This window comes from Entelurus aequoreus, linkage group LG04, assembly GCF_033978785.1.
Source record: "Entelurus aequoreus isolate RoL-2023_Sb linkage group LG04, RoL_Eaeq_v1.1, whole genome shotgun sequence".
NCBI lineage: Eukaryota > Metazoa > Chordata > Actinopteri > Syngnathiformes > Syngnathidae > Entelurus > Entelurus aequoreus.
Window position 1 is genome coordinate 16331787 of NC_084734.1, and position 20473 is coordinate 16352259.

The window sequence follows — 20473 nt, forward strand, 5'->3', positions numbered from 1 at the left end:
AGAAAAAGGGCCTCCCAAGGAACTATAATAGAGGACATCTTACGGAGGTGACTTTGTATCCACTCTTTTAGAAGTATTGTGTGAGGATTGACTTTTTAGTCGATCTACCGCTGGGGCTTTGAAATGCACAATAGCGGCGGACTTCCTTCTGTAAACGTATGGGGCGCACTGATAGAGCTGACTGCCTTTTAGTGTCTGACTCTTTTAGGGTCAAATGTCCTGTTGAGAGAGAGAGATGCAGATCTGAAAACAATTTATGGCCTGGCTCTTGGCAGAAAGGTGAGGCATGCTGGCTGGCCCGTTGTTGGTTTCGACATGTTGTGTGGCCTGGTGCTGGGCTTCTCTCCGGGTTTGGACATCTGTGGTTTAAAAGTTAATTCACCCATATAGCTACAAATTTCACCTACCTACAAAACAGAAGTAATGACTAAGTCAGGGGTGCCAGTGTTGGCGCTAGGAATTTTCAAAATGGAGTCCCAGGGACCCCATCAAGTCATAAAAATGGGGTCCCACAGTAAATTTTTGGGGTCCTACTTTTTTGTAACCGTTTTGAAAATATGAAAGTATGCATTATCCTGTTATATCTCACATTCTATGTTGTGTTTCGGAAAAAGGTTGTCATTAAACGTTATTTAATTCATTAAAAAAAATAATACAAAAGAAAACAAATGTTTATGCATATGTAAATTTATTCAGTTATAAACATTCATTCACTTTCTTCTTTTTTTCATGGATTTAAACTTTACCGCTGCCGGTATTTTTTCTATTATTTTTATTTAAAGGCCTATTGAAACCCACTACTACCGACCACGCAGTCTGATAGTTTATATATCAATGATGACATCTTAACATTGCAACACATGCCAATACAGCCGGGTTAACTTATAAAGTGCAATTTTAAATTTCCCGCTAAACTTGCGGTTGAAAAGGCTTTGGATGATGATGTATGCGCGTGACATAGCCAGTGAAACAGAAGTATCGGTACCCCATTGAAAACAATACAAAATAGCTCTGTTTTCATCTCATAATTCCACAGTATTCTGGACATCTGCGTTGGTGAATCTTTTGCAATTTGTTTAATGAACAATGGAGACTGCAAAGAAGAAAGTTGTAGGTGGGATCAGTGTATTAGCGGCTGGCTGTAGCAACACAACAAGGAGGACTTACTTGGATAGCAGACGCGCTAGCCGACGCTAGCCACCGACCGCAAGGATGATCAGGTGAAGTCCTTCGTCGCGCCGTCGATCGCTGGAACGCAGGTGAGCACGGGTGTTGATTAGCAGATGAGGGCTGGCTGGCGTAGGTGGAGCGCTAATGTTTTTATCATAGCTCTGTGAGGTCCGGTTGCTAAGTTGCTAAATTAGCTTCAGCGTCGTTAGCAACAGCATTGTTAAGCTTTGCCAGGCTGATAATTATTAACCGTGTAGTTACATGTACATGGTTTAATAGTATTGTTGATCTTCTGTCTATCCTTCCAGTCAGGGATTTATTTATTTTGTTTCTATCTGCATTTGAGCCAGATGCTATCACGTTAGCTCAGTAGCTAAAGAGCTTCGCCGATGTATTGTCGTGGAGATAAAAGTCCCTGTGAATGTCCATTTCGCGTTCTCAACTCTCATTTTCAAGAGGATATAGTATCCGAGGTGGTTTGAAATACAAATCTGTGATCCACAATAGAAAAAGGAGAGAGTGTGGAATCCAATGAGCCAGCTTGTGCCTAAGTTACGATCAGAGCGAAAAAAGATATGTCTTGCACTGCATTCTAGTCCGTCACTCTAACTTTCCTCATTCACGAATCTTTCATCCTCGCTCAAATTAATGGGGTAATCGTCGCTTTATCGGTCCGAATCGCTCTAGCTGCGTTGAAAACAATAGGAAAATATGAGGAGGCGAACAACTGACCACGTCACGCTACTTCCGGTAGGGGCAAGGCTTTTTTTTATCAGAGACCAAAAGTTGCGATCTTTATCGTCGTTGTTCTATACTAAATCCTTTCAGCAAAAATATGGCAATATCGCGAAATGATCAAGTATGACACATAGAGTGGATCTGCTATCCCCGTTTAAATTAAAAAAATGTAATTTCAGTAGGCCTTTAAAGTGAAGTGAAGTGAATTATATTTATATAGCGCTTTTCTCTAGTGACTCAAAGCGCTTTACATAGTGAAACCCAATATCTAAGTTACATTTAAACCAGTGTGGGTGACACTGGGAGCAGGTGGGTAAAGTGTCTTGCCCAAGGACACAACGGCAGTGACTAGGATGGCAAAAGCGGGGCTCTAACCTGGAACCCTCAAGTTGCTGGTACGGCCACTTTACTAACCGAGCTATACCACCCCACAACATTTTTTTATTTACCATTCACATGAGGTCACCTACCTAGGTTCCATTCTAGAGGCTAATCTTTCCTGTGATAAAATGGCAACCAAGGTAATCAAAAAGGTCAACCAACGAATGAGATTTCTCTACAGAATCTCCTCTCTGGTCAACAAAAGCACCTTGAAGATTCTAGCGGGAACTCTCGTTCAGCCCTTCTTCGATTACGCTTGCACCTCTTAGTACCTTAGCACCTCCAAAACCCTCAAATCTAGACTCCAAACATCCCAGAACAAGCTAGTCAGGTCAGCTTTTAGACCTCCACCCCAGATCACACCTCACTCCTACCCACTTCTCCAAAGTGGGCTGGCTCAGGGTGGAGGACAGAGTAAAACAACATGCACTGAGCCTAGTCTATAAAATCCGCTACACCTCCCTGATACCGAAGTACATGTCAAACTACTTCTATAATGTAAATGACCGCCATAACCACAACACCAGGGGGAGCTCCACTAACCACGTCAAACCCAGATTCCGATCTAACAAAGGTCTTAACTCATTCTCTTTCTGTGCCACATCAATATGGAATGCACTCCCAACAGGTGTAAAAGAAAGGGCATCTCTATCCTCCTTCAAAACCGCACTAAAAGAACACCTCCAGGCAACTTCAACCCTTGACTAACACCCTCCCCCCTCCACATCACACCTCCCCGGATTGTAAATAATCAAATGTAAATAATCAAATGTATATACTTGTTCTTATGCTTTCTGAGCTCACTATGTTCACTGCTCGCTGTACATACCAAGTCAGACCTACACTGTTTCAATGTCCATTTCTCTGATGATGCAATTGTTGATGACTGAAGTGCTGATATCAACCAAACCTAACCCTCCCCCACATCTCACCCCCCGGATTGTAAATAATTCAATGTATATACTCTGATGATTAACTTGTGTGATGACTGTACTATGCTGATAGTATATATTTGTACCATGAATTGATTAACGTGGACCCCGACTTAAACAAGTTGAAAAACTTATTCGGGTGTTACCATTTAGTGGTCAATTGTACGGAATATCTACTGTACTGTGCAATCTACTAATAAAAGTTTCAATCAATCAATCAATCAATCAATCAATCAATCAATCAATCAATCAATCAATCAATCAATCAATCAAACCATTTACTATTACTTTATTTTTAACCACCTACTCAGTGGCCTAGTGGTTAGAGTGTCCGCCCTGAGATCGGTAGGTTGTGAGTTCAAACCCCGGCCGAGTCATACCAAAGACTATAAAAATGGGACCCATTACCTCCCTGCTTGGCACTCAGCATCAAGTGTTGGAATTGGGGGTTAAATCACCAACAATGATTCCCGGGTGTGGCACTGCTGCTGCCCACTGCTCCCCTCACCTCCCAGGTGGTGAACAAGGGGATGGGTCAAATGCAGAGGACAAATTTCACCACACCTAGTGTGTGTGTGACAATCATTGGTACTTTAACTTTAACTTTGTTTTCCAATGTGAATGAATTCATATTGTGAATGGTCATAATAGTGAGAGTCCAGTCCATAGTGGGGCCAGCAGGAGACCGTCCCCAACCGATGCACAGGCGAGCGGTCCACCCCGGGTCACGACTCTGGACAGCCAGCACTTCATCCATGGCTACCGGACCTGTGCCCCCCCCCCTCCACAAGGGGGACAGAGGAGAAAATAAAATAAACTGCAGATCAACTGGTCTAAAAAGGGGGTCTATTTAAAGGCTAGAGTATACAAATGAGTTTTAAGATAGGACTTAAAGGCCTACTGAAATGAATTTTTTTTATTTAAACGGGGATAGCAGATCTATTCTATGTGTCATACTTGATCATTTCGCGATATTGCCATATTTTTGCTGAAAGGATTTAGTATAGAACAACGACGATAAAGATTGCAACTTTTGGTATCTGATAAAAAAAAGGCTTGCACCTACCGGAAGTAGCGTGACGTAGTCAGTTGAACATATACGCAAAGTTCCCTATTGTTTACAATGATGGCCGCATGAAGTGAGAGAGATTCGGACCGAGAAAGCGACAATTTCCCCATTAATTTGAGCGAGGATGAAAGATTTGTGGATGAGTAAAGTGCAAGTGAAGGACTAGTGGGGAGTTGAAGCTATTCAGATAGGGAAGATGCTGTGAGAGCCGGGGGTGACCTGATATTCAGCTGGGAATGACTACAACAGTAAATAAACACAAGACATATATATACTCTATTAGCCACAACACAACCAGGCTTATATTTAATATGCCACAAATTAATCCTGCATAAAAACACCTGCGTGTTTGTTATGCTAGCTCCTAGCTCCTCTGCTAGCTCCTAGCTCCATAGAACACGCCAATACAATTCAAACACCTGATCAACACACACAATCACTCAGCCCAAAAGACCGTTTACCTAACCCAAGGTTCATAAAGCTTATATATTTTTAAAAAGTTACGTACGTGACGCGCACATACGGTCAAGTTATCGAATGTTTAGCAGCCAAGGCTGCATACTCACGGTACCTGATATTCAGCTGGGAATGACTACAACAGTAAATAAACACAAGACATATATATATACTCTATTAGCCACAACACAACCAGGCTTATATTTAATATGCCACAAATTAATCCTGCATAATAACACCTGCGTGTTTGTTATGCTAGCTCCTAGCTCCTCTGCTAGCTCCTAGCTCCATAGAACACGCCAATACAATTCAAACACCCGATCAACACACACAATCACTCAGCCCAAAAGACCGTTCACCTAACCCAAGGTTCATAAAGCTTATATATTTTTAAAAAGTTACGTACGTGACGCGCACGTACGGTACGGTACGTGTTATGCTAGCTCCTAGCTCCTCTGCTAGCTCCTAGCTCCATAGAACACGCCAATACAATTCAAACACATGATCAACACACACAATCACTCAGCCCAAAAGACCGTTCACCTAACCCAAGGTTCATAAAGCTTATATATTTTAAAAAAGTTACGTACATACGCAAAAAAAAGCCAAAGCTGCATACTCACAGTAGCACGTCTGCGTCTTTGTCATCCAAATCAAAGTAATCCTGGTAAGAGTCTGTGTTGTCCCAGTTCTCTACAGGCGTCTGTGTATCCAAATCAAAAGTCCTCCTGGTTAGAGTCTCTGTTATCCGAGTTCTTCCATCTTGACTGCATCTTTCGGGAATGTAAACAAAGAAGCGCCGGCTGTGTACTGTTGTGGCTGACTACGTTCGAAAAATACGTCCATTTCGCACCGACAACTTTCTTCTTTGCTTGCTCGGCTTCCTTCTCCATAATGCAATGAACATGATTGAAACAGATTCACGAACACAGATGTCCAGAATACTGTGGAATTATGAAATGAAAACAGAGCTTTTTCATATCGGCTTCAATGTGGAAGGCATACCCGTGTTCGCCGGGCTACGTCACACGCATACGTCACACGCAGAGGCGTTTCGAACCGGAAGTTTAGCGGCAAATTTAAAATGTCACTTTATAAGTTAACCCGGCCGTATTGGCATGTGTTATAATGTTAAGATTTCATCATTGATATATAAACTATCAGACTGCGTGGTCGGTAGTAGTGGGTTTCAGTAGGCCTTTAAATGCTTCTACTGAGGTAGCATCTCTAACTGTTACTGGGAGGGCATTCCATAGTGCTGGAGCCCCAATAGAAAACGCTCTATAGCCCGCAGACTTTTTTTGGGCTCTGGGAATCACTAATAAGCCGGAGTTCTTTGAACGCAGATTTCTTGCCGGGATATATGGTACAATACAATATGCAAGATAGGATGGAGCTCGACCGTGTAGTATTTCATACGTAAGTAGTAAAACCTTAAAGTCACATCTTAAGTGCAAAATTATATTCATTATGGTCTTAACAAGTCTTAAATTTGACTTGTTGAAACATGCAGAGACCTTCTCCTCGTTAGCTTTGTATCTCGAGTCTGCATATCCCCTCCCCCTCCATCCCTCGCCTTGGGTAGCTTGTGAGCGTTGGATACCACGTCCCTGTCTCTGCAAGCCCTCCTTTGCACCTGACGCACACAGCAATGCAATGATTATGCTGAACACATGCACCGTTTTCTCCTCCACATTTTACCCCGCAGAGAAAAGTAATGTTTATTTTTTATTTTATTTTTACTTCTCGGCGTACCAATCCAAACATGTCAATCCTGAATATGCCTCCCACAGGGCTACGAGGACTGGCTGCGGCACAAGGCCGACAACGAGGTGAACAAGTACCCGGTGACGGTGCTTGAAAATGGTCGGAGGCTACGGAAGGACAGCGAGAAGATTAAGGTATCTAACAGCATCCTCGCTAGGATACATATTTCTCAGGAGGCTTAGCCAGAGGTGAGAAGATGCTCGAACATGCTCTGACTGCTAAACACGTTTTGATACTCCAGTGGGAAAATAATGAGTGTTTGCTGCAGGTATATATGAGTAGTTCATCTTAAGTTTTCCTCAAATTATTGACTGTCTTTTCTAGGTGGGAGATGTTTTGGAAGTGGAGGAAGACGAGACGTTTCCCTGTGATTTAATCCTGCTCCAGTCCAGCAGAGATGACAGCACTTGTTTTGTTACCACTGCAAGTCTGGATGGAGAGTCCAACCACAAAGTAAATAATGCATTGATTAAAAGGAGGGCTGTGCTTCTATATTATAATTACAAAACCCCAAAACCAGTGAAGTTGGCACGTTGTGTAAATGGTAAACAAAAACAGAATGCAATGATTTGCAAATCCTTTTCAACTTATATTCAATTGAATAGACTGCAAAGACAAGATACTTGACGTTTGAACTGGAAAACGTTGTTATTTTTGGAAAATATTAGCTCTATTGGAATTTGATGCCTGCGACATGTTTCAAAAAAGCTGGCACAAGTGGCAAAAAAGACTGAGAAAGTTGAGGAATGCTCATCAAACACTTATTTGGAACATCCCACAGGTGAGCAGGCTAATTGGGAACAGGTGGATGCCATGGTTGGGTATAAAAGCGGCTTCCTTGAAATGCTCAGTCATTCACAAACAAGGATGGGGCGAGGGTCACCACTTTGTGAACAAATGCGTGAGCAAATTGAGGAACAGTTAAAGAACAACATTTCTCAATGAGCTATTGACACAAATTTATGGATTTCACCATCTACGGTTTGTAATATCATCAAAAGGTTTAGAGAATCTGGAGAAATCACTTCACGTAAGCTTCACGGCTGAAAACCAACATTGAATGCCCGTGACCTTCGATCCATCAGGCGGTACTGCATCAAAAAGCGACATCAGTGTGTAAAAGATATCACCACATGGGCTCAGGAACACTTCAGAAAACCACTGTCAGTAACTACAGTTGGTTGCTACATCTGTAAGTGCAAGTTAAAACTCTACTATGCAAAGCGAAAGCCATTTATCAACAACACCCACAAATGCAGCCAGCTTTGCTGAACTTGAGCTAATCTAAAACGGACTGATGCAAAGTGTAAAAGTATTCTGTGGTCTGACGAGTCCACATTTGAAATTGTTTTTGGAAACTGTGGACGTTGTGTCCTCTGGACCAAAGAGGAAAAGAACCATCCAGACCGTTATAGGTGCAAAGTGTAAAAGCCAGCATGTGTGATGGTATGGAGTTGTATTAGTGCCCAAGGCATGGGTAACTTACACATCTGTGAAGGCACCATTAATGCTGAAAGGTACATACAGGTTTTGGAGCAACATATGTTGCCATCCAAGCAACGTTATCATGGGTGCCCCTGCTTATTTCAGCAAGACAATGCCAAGCCACGTGTTACAGCAACGTGGCTTCATAGTAAAAGAGTGCGGGTACTAGACTGGCCTGCCTGTAGTCCAGACCTGTCTCCCATTGAAAATGTGTGGTGCATTATGAAGCCTAAAATAGCACAACAGAGACCCCGGACTGTTGAACAACTTAAGCTGTACATCAAGCAAGAATGGGAAAGAATTCCACCTGGAAAGCTTAAAAAATGTGTCTCCTCAGTTCCCAAACGTTTACTGAGTGTTGTTAAAAGGAAAGGCCATGTAACACAGTGGTAAAAATGCCCCTGTGACAACTTTTTTGCAATGTGTTGCTGCCATTAAATTCTAAGTTAATGATTATTTGCAAAAAAAAAACAAGTTTCTCAGTTCAAACATTAAATATCTTGTCTTTGCAGTCTATTCAATTGAATATAAGTTGAAAAGGATTTGCAAATCATTGTATTCTGTTTTTATTTACCATTTACACAACGTGCCGACTTCACTGGTTTTGGGTTTTGTACATCATGTTGCCCCTTTTGACATTCCTGCACCACAGATATATGCTTATAGTTTGTTTTTTTAATTATTAATTCATTTTCTCCAGACACATTACACTGTTCCAGACGTAGAGGATCTGGAATCCCTCAGTGCCACCATTGAGTGCGAGCAGCCACAGCCTGACCTTTACAAGTAGGTGTTCACTGAGTGGTTCCAACAGGCATTGCCTATAGAAATGTCATTTTATTTGGGTTCCAAAATCGTGTCTTTAACTTATGTCAATCTCCACTTGTGTGCTAGGTTTGTCGGCCGTATGCACATCTACAAAAGCAATCAGGAAACTGCAGTCAGGTGAGAGCGCTTGTTTTAAGTCGTACGTGTCAAACTCAAAGTTTATTTGGCCCTCGAAAGGCTGGAAATAATGTGCTTTTTTAATGTACTTTCTGGCCAAATGTATTTGTTCTTTTAATTTTGACAGAAAAAAACTACTGCAATTATATTTGGGCACCTCACGATTCCATTCCGATTCTTGGGATGGTGATTTGATTCAACACGTTTCTAGTAATACATTATTTGGTATATACATTTTACTCAAACCTTTTAATAAAAAAAAAAGCTCCTCTTGGCTGCTGCCATATGATTTATACGCACAGTGTTGGCCTAAAAACTTTTTTAAAAAAAGTGTTTTTTATCTTTTTATTTACAAAAATCCCAAACTGTTAATCTAATTAAAGAAAATAGAGCAAACCAGCCTGCAACCCAATCCGAGCTTTAAAATAAAAATGTACAAAGCTATAAAATATCATACTAAAAAAAGGAAAAACTAAAATTGCAAAACAACAGTATCAATAATAACAATGATAGTTATAATATGTATTTAATGATTTTAATCCAAAAAAGGATTCTTTAAAAAAAGAATATTTGGTAAAAAAAATAAATACATAAATAAATCGATTCTTAAAAATTTTGAATCGATTTAGAAGCAGAATAAATACAAATTTAGATTTTTTTTTTTGAGCACCCCGTATCTTGTAAACTTTATTATTATATGTCATGTAACAAAATATTCCAAATAATTTCCTAATTTTTTTGGTTATCCAAAATAAATACATAAATATCGGCTTGTCACCTTGACTTACAATTTCAAAGCGAGTTATCCATCAATCTGTTGGTAAAAGGTAATAAACACAAGTGCCTATGCCAGTGGTCGACAACCCAAAATGTTGAAAGAGCCATGTTGGACCAAAAATACAAAAAACAAATTAGTCTGCAGCCGCAAAAAATTAAAAGCCGTATATAATGAAAGCAATACATGACGTAAGTGTCTATATTAGTTATATTAGCCTACTATCAAAATGACTGTGTTGCAGGCTGAAGCAAATTTTCGTTGACAGAAATGTTGAAATGTAATATTTATTCTACACATTTTTACAACATTAGTAAATCAGAGGCTACTCAGAAGGTGAGATAACTCCCGGAAATGACTGTCTTTTAATGGCCAAAGATATAGATGTGTGTGTCCAAGTTAAAAGGAAACGGCAGGCTGTCTTCTTTTAATAGATTTATTACAATCTTTGCCAAGCTAGGTAATGTTTGCTGTGGTCTGGAACAACATGGCACACAAACAACTATCTGAAATGCAGCCAATATTAAATACAGATAACGTGTCATGAGACATGCAAAACTAGATTATATACAAAGAGGATACAACTAAAGGATATTAAATGAGCTCAAATATACCTACAAATGAGGCATAATGATGCAATATGTACATACAGCTATCCTAAATAGCATGCAGTCATGCAGTGACCAAATATGCCTGATTAGCACTCCAACAAGTCAATAACGTCAACAAAGCGCACCTTTGTGCATTCACGCACAGCATACAACGTTTGGTGGACAAAATGAGACAAAGAAGGAGCTGAAGATTTTACATGTCACCAAACTGTTGCGTCACAGTCCACACTATGGTGAGTTCAAGAACTGCCAAAATTAGTAGGACGAAACAATGTTCACCAAATACTCTCTTAGTGAAGCATACACACAAACATATTAAACAGTGGGATTTCTAACAATTGGGAAGGTTTGTGTCATGTTTGTCCTCAAACAAAAAACATACTAAAACAAAAAAATTATTTTCCCCCCATTTTTTTAAATATTTTCAATCCTTTTTAAAAAATGCTCCAGGGAGCCACTAGGGCGGCACTAAAGAGCCGCATGCGGCTCGAGAGCCGCGGGTTGCTGAACCCCGGCCTGAGCAAACAAGGCTAGTATACATTTATATTAGAGATGTTCGATAATGGCTTTTTTGCCGATATCCGATATTCCGATATTGTCCAACTCTTAATTACCGATTCCGATATCAACCGATGCCGATATATACAGTTGTGGAATTAACGCATTATTATGCCTAATTTTGTTGTGATGCCCCGCTGGATGCATTAAACAACGTAACAAGGTTTTCCAAAATAAATCAACTCAAGTTATGGAAAAAAATGCCAACACGACACTGCCATATTTATTATTGAAGTCACAACGTGCATTATTTTTTTTAACATGCCTCAAAACAGCAGCTTGGAATTTGGGACATGCTCTCCCTGAGAGAGCATGAGGAGGTTGAGGTGGGCGGGGTTGGGGGGGGGCGGGGTTGAGGTGGCGGGGGGTAGGGGTAGCGGGGGGTGTATTATGTAGCGTCCCGGAAGATTTAGTGCTGCAAGGGGTTCTGGGTATTTGTTCTGTTGTGTTTATGTTGTGTTACGGTGCGGATGTTCTCCCGAAATGTGTTTGTCATTCTTGTTTGGTGTGGGTTCACAGTGTGGCGCATATTTGTAACAGTGTTAAAGTTGTTTATACGGCCACCCTCAGTGTGACCTGTATGGCTGTTGACCAAGTATGCCTTGCATTCACTTGTGTGTGTGAAAAGCCGTAGATATTATGTGATTGGGCCGGCATGCAAAGGCAGTGCCTTTAAGGTTTATTGGCGCTCTGTACTTCTCCCTACGTTCGTGTACACAGCGGCGTTTTAAAAAGTCATACATTTTGCTTTTTTAAAACCGATACCAATAATTTCCGATATTACATTTTAAAGCATTTATCGGCCGATAATAATATATTTATATTCATAAATATTACCCGTTACATGCGTCCCTCCTGATGGCAGCCATAACTAGAATGGGGCCCCTCACTAAAAACGAGTTTGACACCCCTGTTTTAAGTCATACACGCCCACTTTTACGTCATCACTGAGGCCAAGCTCCCATTCGTTGCCTTCGCCAACAAGCCATTCTTTCATTGATCTTTCATTTCTTGTCATCTGATGATACAAATTAAAACAAAGCTGGCTTGGCTTCAGTGCTTCCTCCCCAAAGCATTCTCATAGACGTTTATCCTTTGCTGCCTACGTAATTAATGGTTGTTGAAACAAACGCCAGCGTCTCTCCCAGAAAGGCCAGACTGCAGTCATACGGACAACTCTCCCAGCGCATTTTAGAAACAATGCCAGCTGGAGCGCCAGGATTCCACTAAACCAAAGGAAATTTGCACAGTGTGTAATCTGTTTCCGTGCAGGTCCCTGGGCCCTGAGAACCTGCTGCTGAAAGGGGCAACTTTAAAGAATACGCAGAAGGTGTCCGGTGAGTTGATAGTCACTTCCCTCATATTAGCAGAGGACACTAAAAAATTACTCTTATGTTCCTTGTGGTTGTAAAAGGTGTTGCTGTTTACACTGGCATGGAGACTAAAATGGCTCTCAACTATCAGGGCAAGTCTCAGAAGCGTTCTGCTGTGGAGAAGTAAGTTGGATGATGTATGCCGAGTATCGTTTTTTTTTTAGTAGCGCTTCCTAATTAGATCGATCCACGAGGAGCGTGACGATTCTGGATTAACGACACTGCTATCTGTATTTTTTTGTTCCAGTTGACCGACGTAATTATTCAGTTCAGCTGCCACTGATACACATTAAAGGCCTACTGAAGCCCACTACTACCGACCACGCAGTCTGATAGTTTATATATCAATGATGAAATCTTAACATTGCAACACATACCAATACGGCCAGGTTAACTTATAAAGTGCAATTTTAAATTTCCCGCTAAACTTCCGGTTGAAAACGCCTTTGGATGATGAGGTATACGCGTGACGTAGCCAGTGAAAAAGAAGTATCGGTACCCCATTGAATCCAATACAAAATAGCTCTGTTTTCATCTCATAATTCCACAGTATTCTGGACATCTGTGTTGGTGAATCTTTTGCAATTCGTTTAATGCACAATGGAGACTGCAAAGAAGAAAGTTGTAGGTGGGATCGGTGTATTAGCGGCGGACTACAACAACACAACCAGGAAGACAGAGATGGATAGCAGACGCGTTAGCCGCCGAACTCACCTTAACTTCCTCCCGTCTCGCCGACCGCATCTGTGATCGGGTGAAGTCCTTTGTCGCACCGTCGATCGCTGGAACGCAGGTGAGCACGGGTGTTGATGAACAGATGAGGGCTGGCTGGCGTAGGTGGATAGCTAATGTTTTTAGCATAGCTCTTTGAGGTACGGTTGCTAAGTTAGCTTCAATGGCGTTGTTAGCAACAACATTGTTAACCTTCGCCAGGCTGGAAAGCATTAACCGTGTATTTACATGTCCCTGGTTTAATAGTATTGTTGATCTTCTGTCTATCCTTCCAGTCAGAGATTTATTTATTTTGTTTCTATATGCAGTTAAGCACGATGCTATCACGTTAGCTCCGTAGCTAAAGTGTTTCGTCGATGTATTGTCGTGGAGATAAAAGTCACTGAATGTCCATTTCCCGTTCTCGACTCTCATTTTCAAGAGGATATAGTATCCGAGGTGGTTTAAAATACAAATCCGTGATCCACAATAGAAAAAGGAGAGAGTGTGGAATCCAATGAGCCAGCTTGTACCTAAGTTACGGTCAGAGCGAAAAAAGATATGTCTTGCACTGCATTCTAGTACTTCACTCTAACGTTCCTCATCCACGATTCTTTCATCCTCGCTCAAATTAATGGGGTAATCGTCGCTTTCTCGGTCCGAATCGCTCTAGCTGCATTGTAAACAATAGGAAAATGTGAGGAGCTGTTCAATTGACTACTCCACGCTACTTCCGGTAGGGGCAAGGCTTTTTTTTTATCAGACACCAAAAGTTGCAATCTTTATCGTCATTGTTCTCTACTAAATCCTTTCAGCAAAAATATGGCAATATCGCAAAATGATCAAGTATGACACATAGAATGGATCTGCTATCCCCGTTTAAATAAAAAAAAATCATTTCAGTAGGCCTTTAAAATCAGCTTTGAATCATGACAAATAAGGAAGCAACACCACACAAAAGTTTGTAACGCAGCAGTATTTCCTCCTCAAAGTCACGCACGCTGTGTCAGTTTGAAGTGACCGCACTTTACTCACGACCGTCCTGCTAGCGATCCGTTAATCCACTCAAAAAAGTGAAAAGTAATATAGTAGTCCATAAAGTTGCTTCGAAGCGAGATAGCATCGGCTGTGACTAACAGGTCATTGACAGGATTGTATTGATTTGTACGATATATTTGATATGATATATAGAATAGAATAGAATGGACTTTATTGTCATTATATTTGCATATAACGAGATTAAGGACTCAAACTTAAGGTGCGGTAGTGGGAACAAATATGGGGTAAAAATAAATTACACAAGAGGTAATAAAGAAAAAAAAAACTGAGAATTGAAATAAACAGACTACTATCCAATACAAATAATAAGCAATCCTGTACAATATACAAAACAGTATACAAATACAAAATACTGTACAATATACAGATCAAGACAAGAGTACCGGAGTAATAAGTAACAATCTGTGTTGGATGTATTGCACTCGAAGGGTAATATTGCCCAGTAGGGTATTAGGGTAGGATGTTGTATAGGGGTGAATTATTATTATAAGTTATATCATGTGAAAGGTATGTTTTCTGCACATGTTAATATTATTTCCAGCTGAGTGTAATTATAATGAATAGAAACAGAGTGGTGGATCTATGTGGTCTTTACAAAAAGTTGACATAACTGCATTTTACCTTACACTGCACACACAGTTGACTTCTTTGAAGACTTAAAACAAATTAGACTTAGACAAACTTTAATGATCCACAAGGGAAATTGTTCCACACGGTAGCTCAGTTACGAAGGATGGAAAGGATAATGCACACAAGGGCACAAAAAGAGGGCGAAAACAAAAGGTATAAAGTAGACTAAAAATGCACCATAGTAGCAATATAACATATATGTAACATTTACATATTATATATACAGTCTATAATATATACTGATATATTATATTCCATCCATTTCCTACCGCTTGTCCCTTTCGGGGTGGCGGGGGATGCTGGAGCCTATCTCAGCTGCATTCGGGCGGAAGTATTGTTATATTATGTTATATTATTATATAATAGGTACTTAATATGATATGTGATAATATAGGGCTGGGCGATATGGCCTTTTTTTAATATCTCGATATTTTTAGGCCATGTCACGATACACGATATATATTGCGATATTTTGCCTTAGCCTTGAATACGCTTGATGCATATAATCACTTTCTTCTTCATACTGCATTAATATATGCTTATTTTAAACTTTCATGCAGAGAGGGAAATCACAACTAAGTCAACTTACCAAAAGTGTATTTATCAAACAGTTATTAAGCAGTGGCACAAACATTCATGTCATTTCCAAAACAGAAAGTGCAAGATTGTCAGAGACATTTTAAAAGAAGCTATTAGTGCACTTTTGTGCATGATGTCACTAAGATGACATATCAAAACAACACTAAATTAAAGTGCACTTTTTGTACAGAACGCCACGACAATAGTTTAAAACTAATAAAGTGCACAGTTGTGCATGATGTCACACAAGATATTTCAATTACTGTCAAATAAAAATAAGCTGCATAATAGGAAATCAAATTGTTTACGTGCTTTGCTATGTGGTAGGTTCCGGTGGACGTTATCTCCTTATGTCGTGGAATATTTTTTTCATACGGTGTTGATGTGGAAATGGTTGCCTCTGCATTTTGTTGGTGTGGCACGGAGATGTTGACATGCGGAGTAAGCACTCTTCATTCTCTAGCGGGTGACTTTTCAAATGATGCTACATATTAGCAGTAATGCTACTTTTTGTAGCAACGCTTTTGCCCCACACTTGACAAATCACGGTTGTCTGTTCGACATCTTCCCGCTTGAAGCCAAACCACTGCCAGACAATGGACCCCGTGCTGTTTTTCTTGGGAATTAATTCTTCCTTCATTTGTTACCAGATTCGCACCTTCTTTCTCTCGTATTACCCCTCGCACCACAGCTAACGTTACCATTGCCGCTACCTCTCTGCTCCGCGAGGGCGTATACGTATGTGACGTATGTAAGAAGGTGCGCTTGTTTTATGTCTCTGTGAGAAGGAGAGACTAGAAAGAGTGAGAAAAGCCTGCAGTGTAATGCCCGCAGCTAAAAGCAACTGCGTGAGAACGTATATTCGAATATCACGATATAGTTATTTTCTATATCGCACAGAGACAAACGTGCAATATATCGAGTATATCGGTATATCGCCCAGCCCTATGATAATATGATATATACATACATGATAAAATACTTTCTTGCTCTGAGATTTTACAGTACATCATGTTGGTTATGTACAGTTATGGTTTAAATTGTGCTAATTTAAATGCTAATTAAAATGCATTTTATAACATCTTTATTTCCGCAAATTACATGTAGTACCGATAAGTACCGGTATCGATAAGGGTAGCGTACCAATAAAATCTCAACGATATACAGTACAGGCCAAAAGTTTGGACACACCTTCTCATTCAATGTGTTTTCTTTATTTTCATGACTATTTACATTGTAGATTGTCACATCAAAACAAACATGTGGAGTTATTATGTACTTAACAAAAAAGGTGAAATAACTGAAAACATGTTTTATATTCTAGTTTCTTCAAAATAGCCACCCTTTGCGCTGATTACTGCTTTGCACACTCTTGGCATTCTCCCGATGTACTTCGAAGTACATACCATTTCAGGTGACTACCTATTGAAGCTCATCGAGAGAATGCCAAAAGTGTGCAAAGCAGTAATCAGAGCAAAGGGTGGCTATTTTGAAGAAACTAGAATATAATTTTTTTTTTCAGTTATTTCACCTTTTTTTTGTTCATGTGTTCATTCATAGTTTTGATGCCTTCAGTGACAATCTACAATGTAAATAGTCATGAAAATAAAGAAAACACATTGAATGAGAAGGTGTGTCCAAATATTTGGCCTGTACTGTGTATCCTTAATGGTAAAGATGTGTGACGTTTACTTTTTTATTGCTAATTATGTATTTTGATGTCTGAACTTTTAGGTCCATCAATGCCTTCCTTTTGGTTTACCTTTGCATATTGTTGAGCAAGGCACTAGTGTGCACAACACTCAAGTATGTTTGGCAAAACACGCCTGGGCAGGATGAGCCCTGGTATAATGAGAAAACCCAGAAGGAGAAGGAAACCAATCTGGTAAGTGGTCTCTAATGTGCATCAAGGTATTGTATTGGATAATCCAGTGTTTTTCAACCTTTTTTGAGCCAAGGCACACTTTTTGCGTTGAAAAAATGCGGAGGCACACCACCAGCAGAAATCATTAAAAAACTAAACTCAGTTGACAGTAAAGAGTCGTTGTCATAATTGTTGGATGTGACTTTAAACGAGTGGTCCCCAACCTTTTTGTAGCTGCGGACCGGTCAACGCTTGAAATTATTTTTATTTTTTTATTTTTTTGTCATAAAGAAATACAATCATGTGTGCTTACGGACTGTATCTCTGCAGACTGTATTGATCTATATTGATATATAATGTATATATTGTCTTTTTTATGTTGATTTAATTTTAAAAAATTAAATAATTTTTTAATTTTTTTTAAAATTTTTTATTTCTTGTGCGGCCCAGTGGTTGGGGACCACTGCTTTAAACCATAACAAGCCTGCATCAATATAGCTCTAGTCTCAAAGTAGGTGTACTGTTATGACCTGTCACATTACGCCCTGACTTATTTTGAGTTTTTTTTGCTGTTTTCCTGTGTGTAGTGTTTTAGTTCTTGTCTTGCGCTCCTTTTTTGGTGGCTTTTTCCTCTTGTTTTGGTATTTTCCTGTTGCAGTTTCATGTCTTCCTTTGAGCGATATTTCCCGCATCTACTTTGTTTTAACAATCAAGAATATTTCAGTGTGTTTTTATCCTTCTTTGTGGGGACATTGTTGATTGTCATGTCATGTTCGGATGTACATTGTGGACGCCGTCTTTGCTCCACAGTAAGTCTTTGCTGTCGTCCAGCATTCTGTTTTTGTTTACTTTGTAGCCAGTTCAGTTTTAGTTTTGTTCTGCATGGCCTTCCCTAAACTTCAATGCCTTCTCTTAGGGGCACTCACCTTTTGTTTATTTTTGGTTTAAGCATTATCAATCAATCAATCAATCAATGTTTATTTATATAGCCCTAAATCACAAGTGTCTCAAAGGGCTGTACAAGCCACAACGACATCCTCGGTGTCGAGTGGGTCTGACATAATATTGTGAAAGTCCAACACATCAGCGAAAGTCCAGTCCATGGTGGGGCCAGCGGGAACCATCCCGAGTGGAGACGGGTCAGCAGCGTAGAGATGTCCCCATCTGATGGACAGGCTAGCGGTCCACCCCGGAGCAGAGTAGAAAAGAAAAGAAAAGAAAAGAAACGGCAGATCAACTGGTCTAAAAAGGGAGTCTATTTAAAGGCTAGAGTATACAAATGAGTTTTAAGATGAGACTTAAATGCTTCTACTGAGGTAGCATCTCTAACTTTTACCGGGAGGGCATTCCATAGTATTGGAGCCCGAATAGAAAACGCTCTATAGCCCGCAGACTTTTTTTGGGCTCTGGGAATCACTAATAAGCCGGAGTTCTTTGAACGCAGATTTCTTGCCGGGACATATGGTACAATACAATCGTCAAGATAGGCAGGAGCTTGACCGTGTAGTATTTTATACGTAAGTAGTAAAACCTTAAAGTCGCATCTTAGGTGCACAGGAAGCCAGTGCAAGTGAGCCAGTATAGGCGTAATATGATCAAACTTTCTTGTTTTTGTCAAAAGTCTAGCAGCCGCATTTTGTACCATCTGTAATCTTTTAATGCTAGACATAGGGAGGCCCGAAAATAATACGTTACAGTAATCGAGACGAGATGTAACGAACGCATGGATAATGATCTCAGCGTCGCTAGTGGACAAAATGGAACGAATTTTAGCGATATTACGGAGATGAAAGAAGGCCGTTTTAGTAACACTCTTAATATGTGACTCAAATGAGAGAGTTGGGTCGAAGATAATACCCAGATTCTTTACCGAGTCGCCTTGTTTAATTGTTTGGTTGTCAAATGTTAAGGTGGTATTATTAAATAGATGTCGGTGTTGAGCAGGACCGATAATCAGCATTTCCGTTTTCTTAGACACCTTTCTACCTGCACACTGCCTCCCGCTGTTTCCGACATCTACAAAGCAATTACCGTATTTTCCGCATTATAAGGCCCACCGGATTATAAGGCGCACCTTCAATGAATGGCACATTTGAAAAACTGTGTTCATATATAAGGCGCACCGCATTATAAGGCGCATAGAATAGACGCTACAGTAGAGGCTGGGGTTACGTTATGCATCCATTAGATGGAGCTGCGCTAAAGGGAATGTCAACAAAACAGTCAGATAGGTCAGTCAAACTTTATTAATAGATTACAAACCAGCGTTCTGACAACTCTGTTCACTCCCAAAAAGAATAAACAGCTGTTTTATTATTTTCCCCGAGGTAAAGTCAGTGACGTGGTGTTTTGTTTATCTTTTAACAGCAAGGTACTGTATAACATGTAGTGCAACATTTATATCACATAGTGGAGGGGGAACTTTTCCCTGATTCAATAAACAGGTAAAAAACAGTGATACTGTTACGGTAAATCAAACGTTAGTGCAATCACAATATAGTAACACTCGAAATAGTGCAGAGCAATAACAATATATCAATAACTCAAACGTTAATGTCACACAACACAACACACAAAATAAACATGTAAAGTTCACTTTATGGAGTTATTCCTCATCCACGAATCCCTCGAATTCTTCTTCTTCAGTGTCCGAATTAAACAGTTGGGCGAATACGGCATCCAACATGCCCCGGCTACGTCTCATCGAAGTCGTCATTAATGGAGTCAGTGTCGCTGCTGCTCTATTCCTGTGTTCTACTGCGTGACTGATCGTCTTAAGTTTAAACTCTGCGTCGTAAGCGTGTCTCTTAATAGGAGCCATTTTGGGGTCTTTACATAAACAAACAAATGGAAATGAAACGGCATGCCTCGCGCAGTCATATATCCCAGCATGTACCGCGCTTCTTCTTCTACGGGGGAAAATGAAGACGGGGGAAAATTAAGTTAGCGGCTGCTTACCGTAGTTGCGATTGATTGATTAATTGAAACTTTTACCTGTTGGAGGCTCAATATTGGTCCACATATAAGGCGCACCGGATTATAATGCGCACTGTCAACTTTTGACAAAATTGGAGGTTTTTAGGTGCGTCTTATAGTGCGGAAAATACGGTAGCTACCTGCTGCCACCTACTGATGTGGAAGAGTATTACACGGTTACTCTGTCGAGCTCTAGACAGCACAGACTGTCAACAACAACACATTATTTGCAGACTATAATTACTGGGTTGCAAAAAATATTTTGAACCCAAATAGGTGAAATTCGATAATCTCCCACGGCACACCTGACTGTATCTCGGCACAGTGGTTGAAAAACACTGGGATAATCCACTCTTAGTACTTGTCTGCAGTAATACATTTGCAGGAAGCTACA

General features: G+C 40.2%; 1 protein-coding gene across 11 annotated transcripts in view; it reads left to right on the top strand.

Moving 5' to 3' along the window:
• Positions 1–20473, top strand: part of atp11c (ATPase phospholipid transporting 11C) — a 189013-nt gene that overhangs the window by 119953 nt on the left and 48587 nt on the right. For all 11 annotated transcript variants that reach the window (XM_062044317.1, XM_062044323.1, XM_062044316.1 and 8 more), the window contains exons 5-11: positions 6540–6647; positions 6838–6966; positions 8699–8784; positions 8893–8943; positions 12160–12224; positions 12302–12383; positions 16974–17124. In XM_062044317.1, the coding sequence (XP_061900301.1) occupies positions 6540–6647; positions 6838–6966; positions 8699–8784; positions 8893–8943; positions 12160–12224; positions 12302–12383; positions 16974–17124 (672 nt within the window). The remainder of the gene's footprint in view (positions 1–6539; positions 6648–6837; positions 6967–8698; positions 8785–8892; positions 8944–12159; positions 12225–12301; positions 12384–16973; positions 17125–20473) is intronic.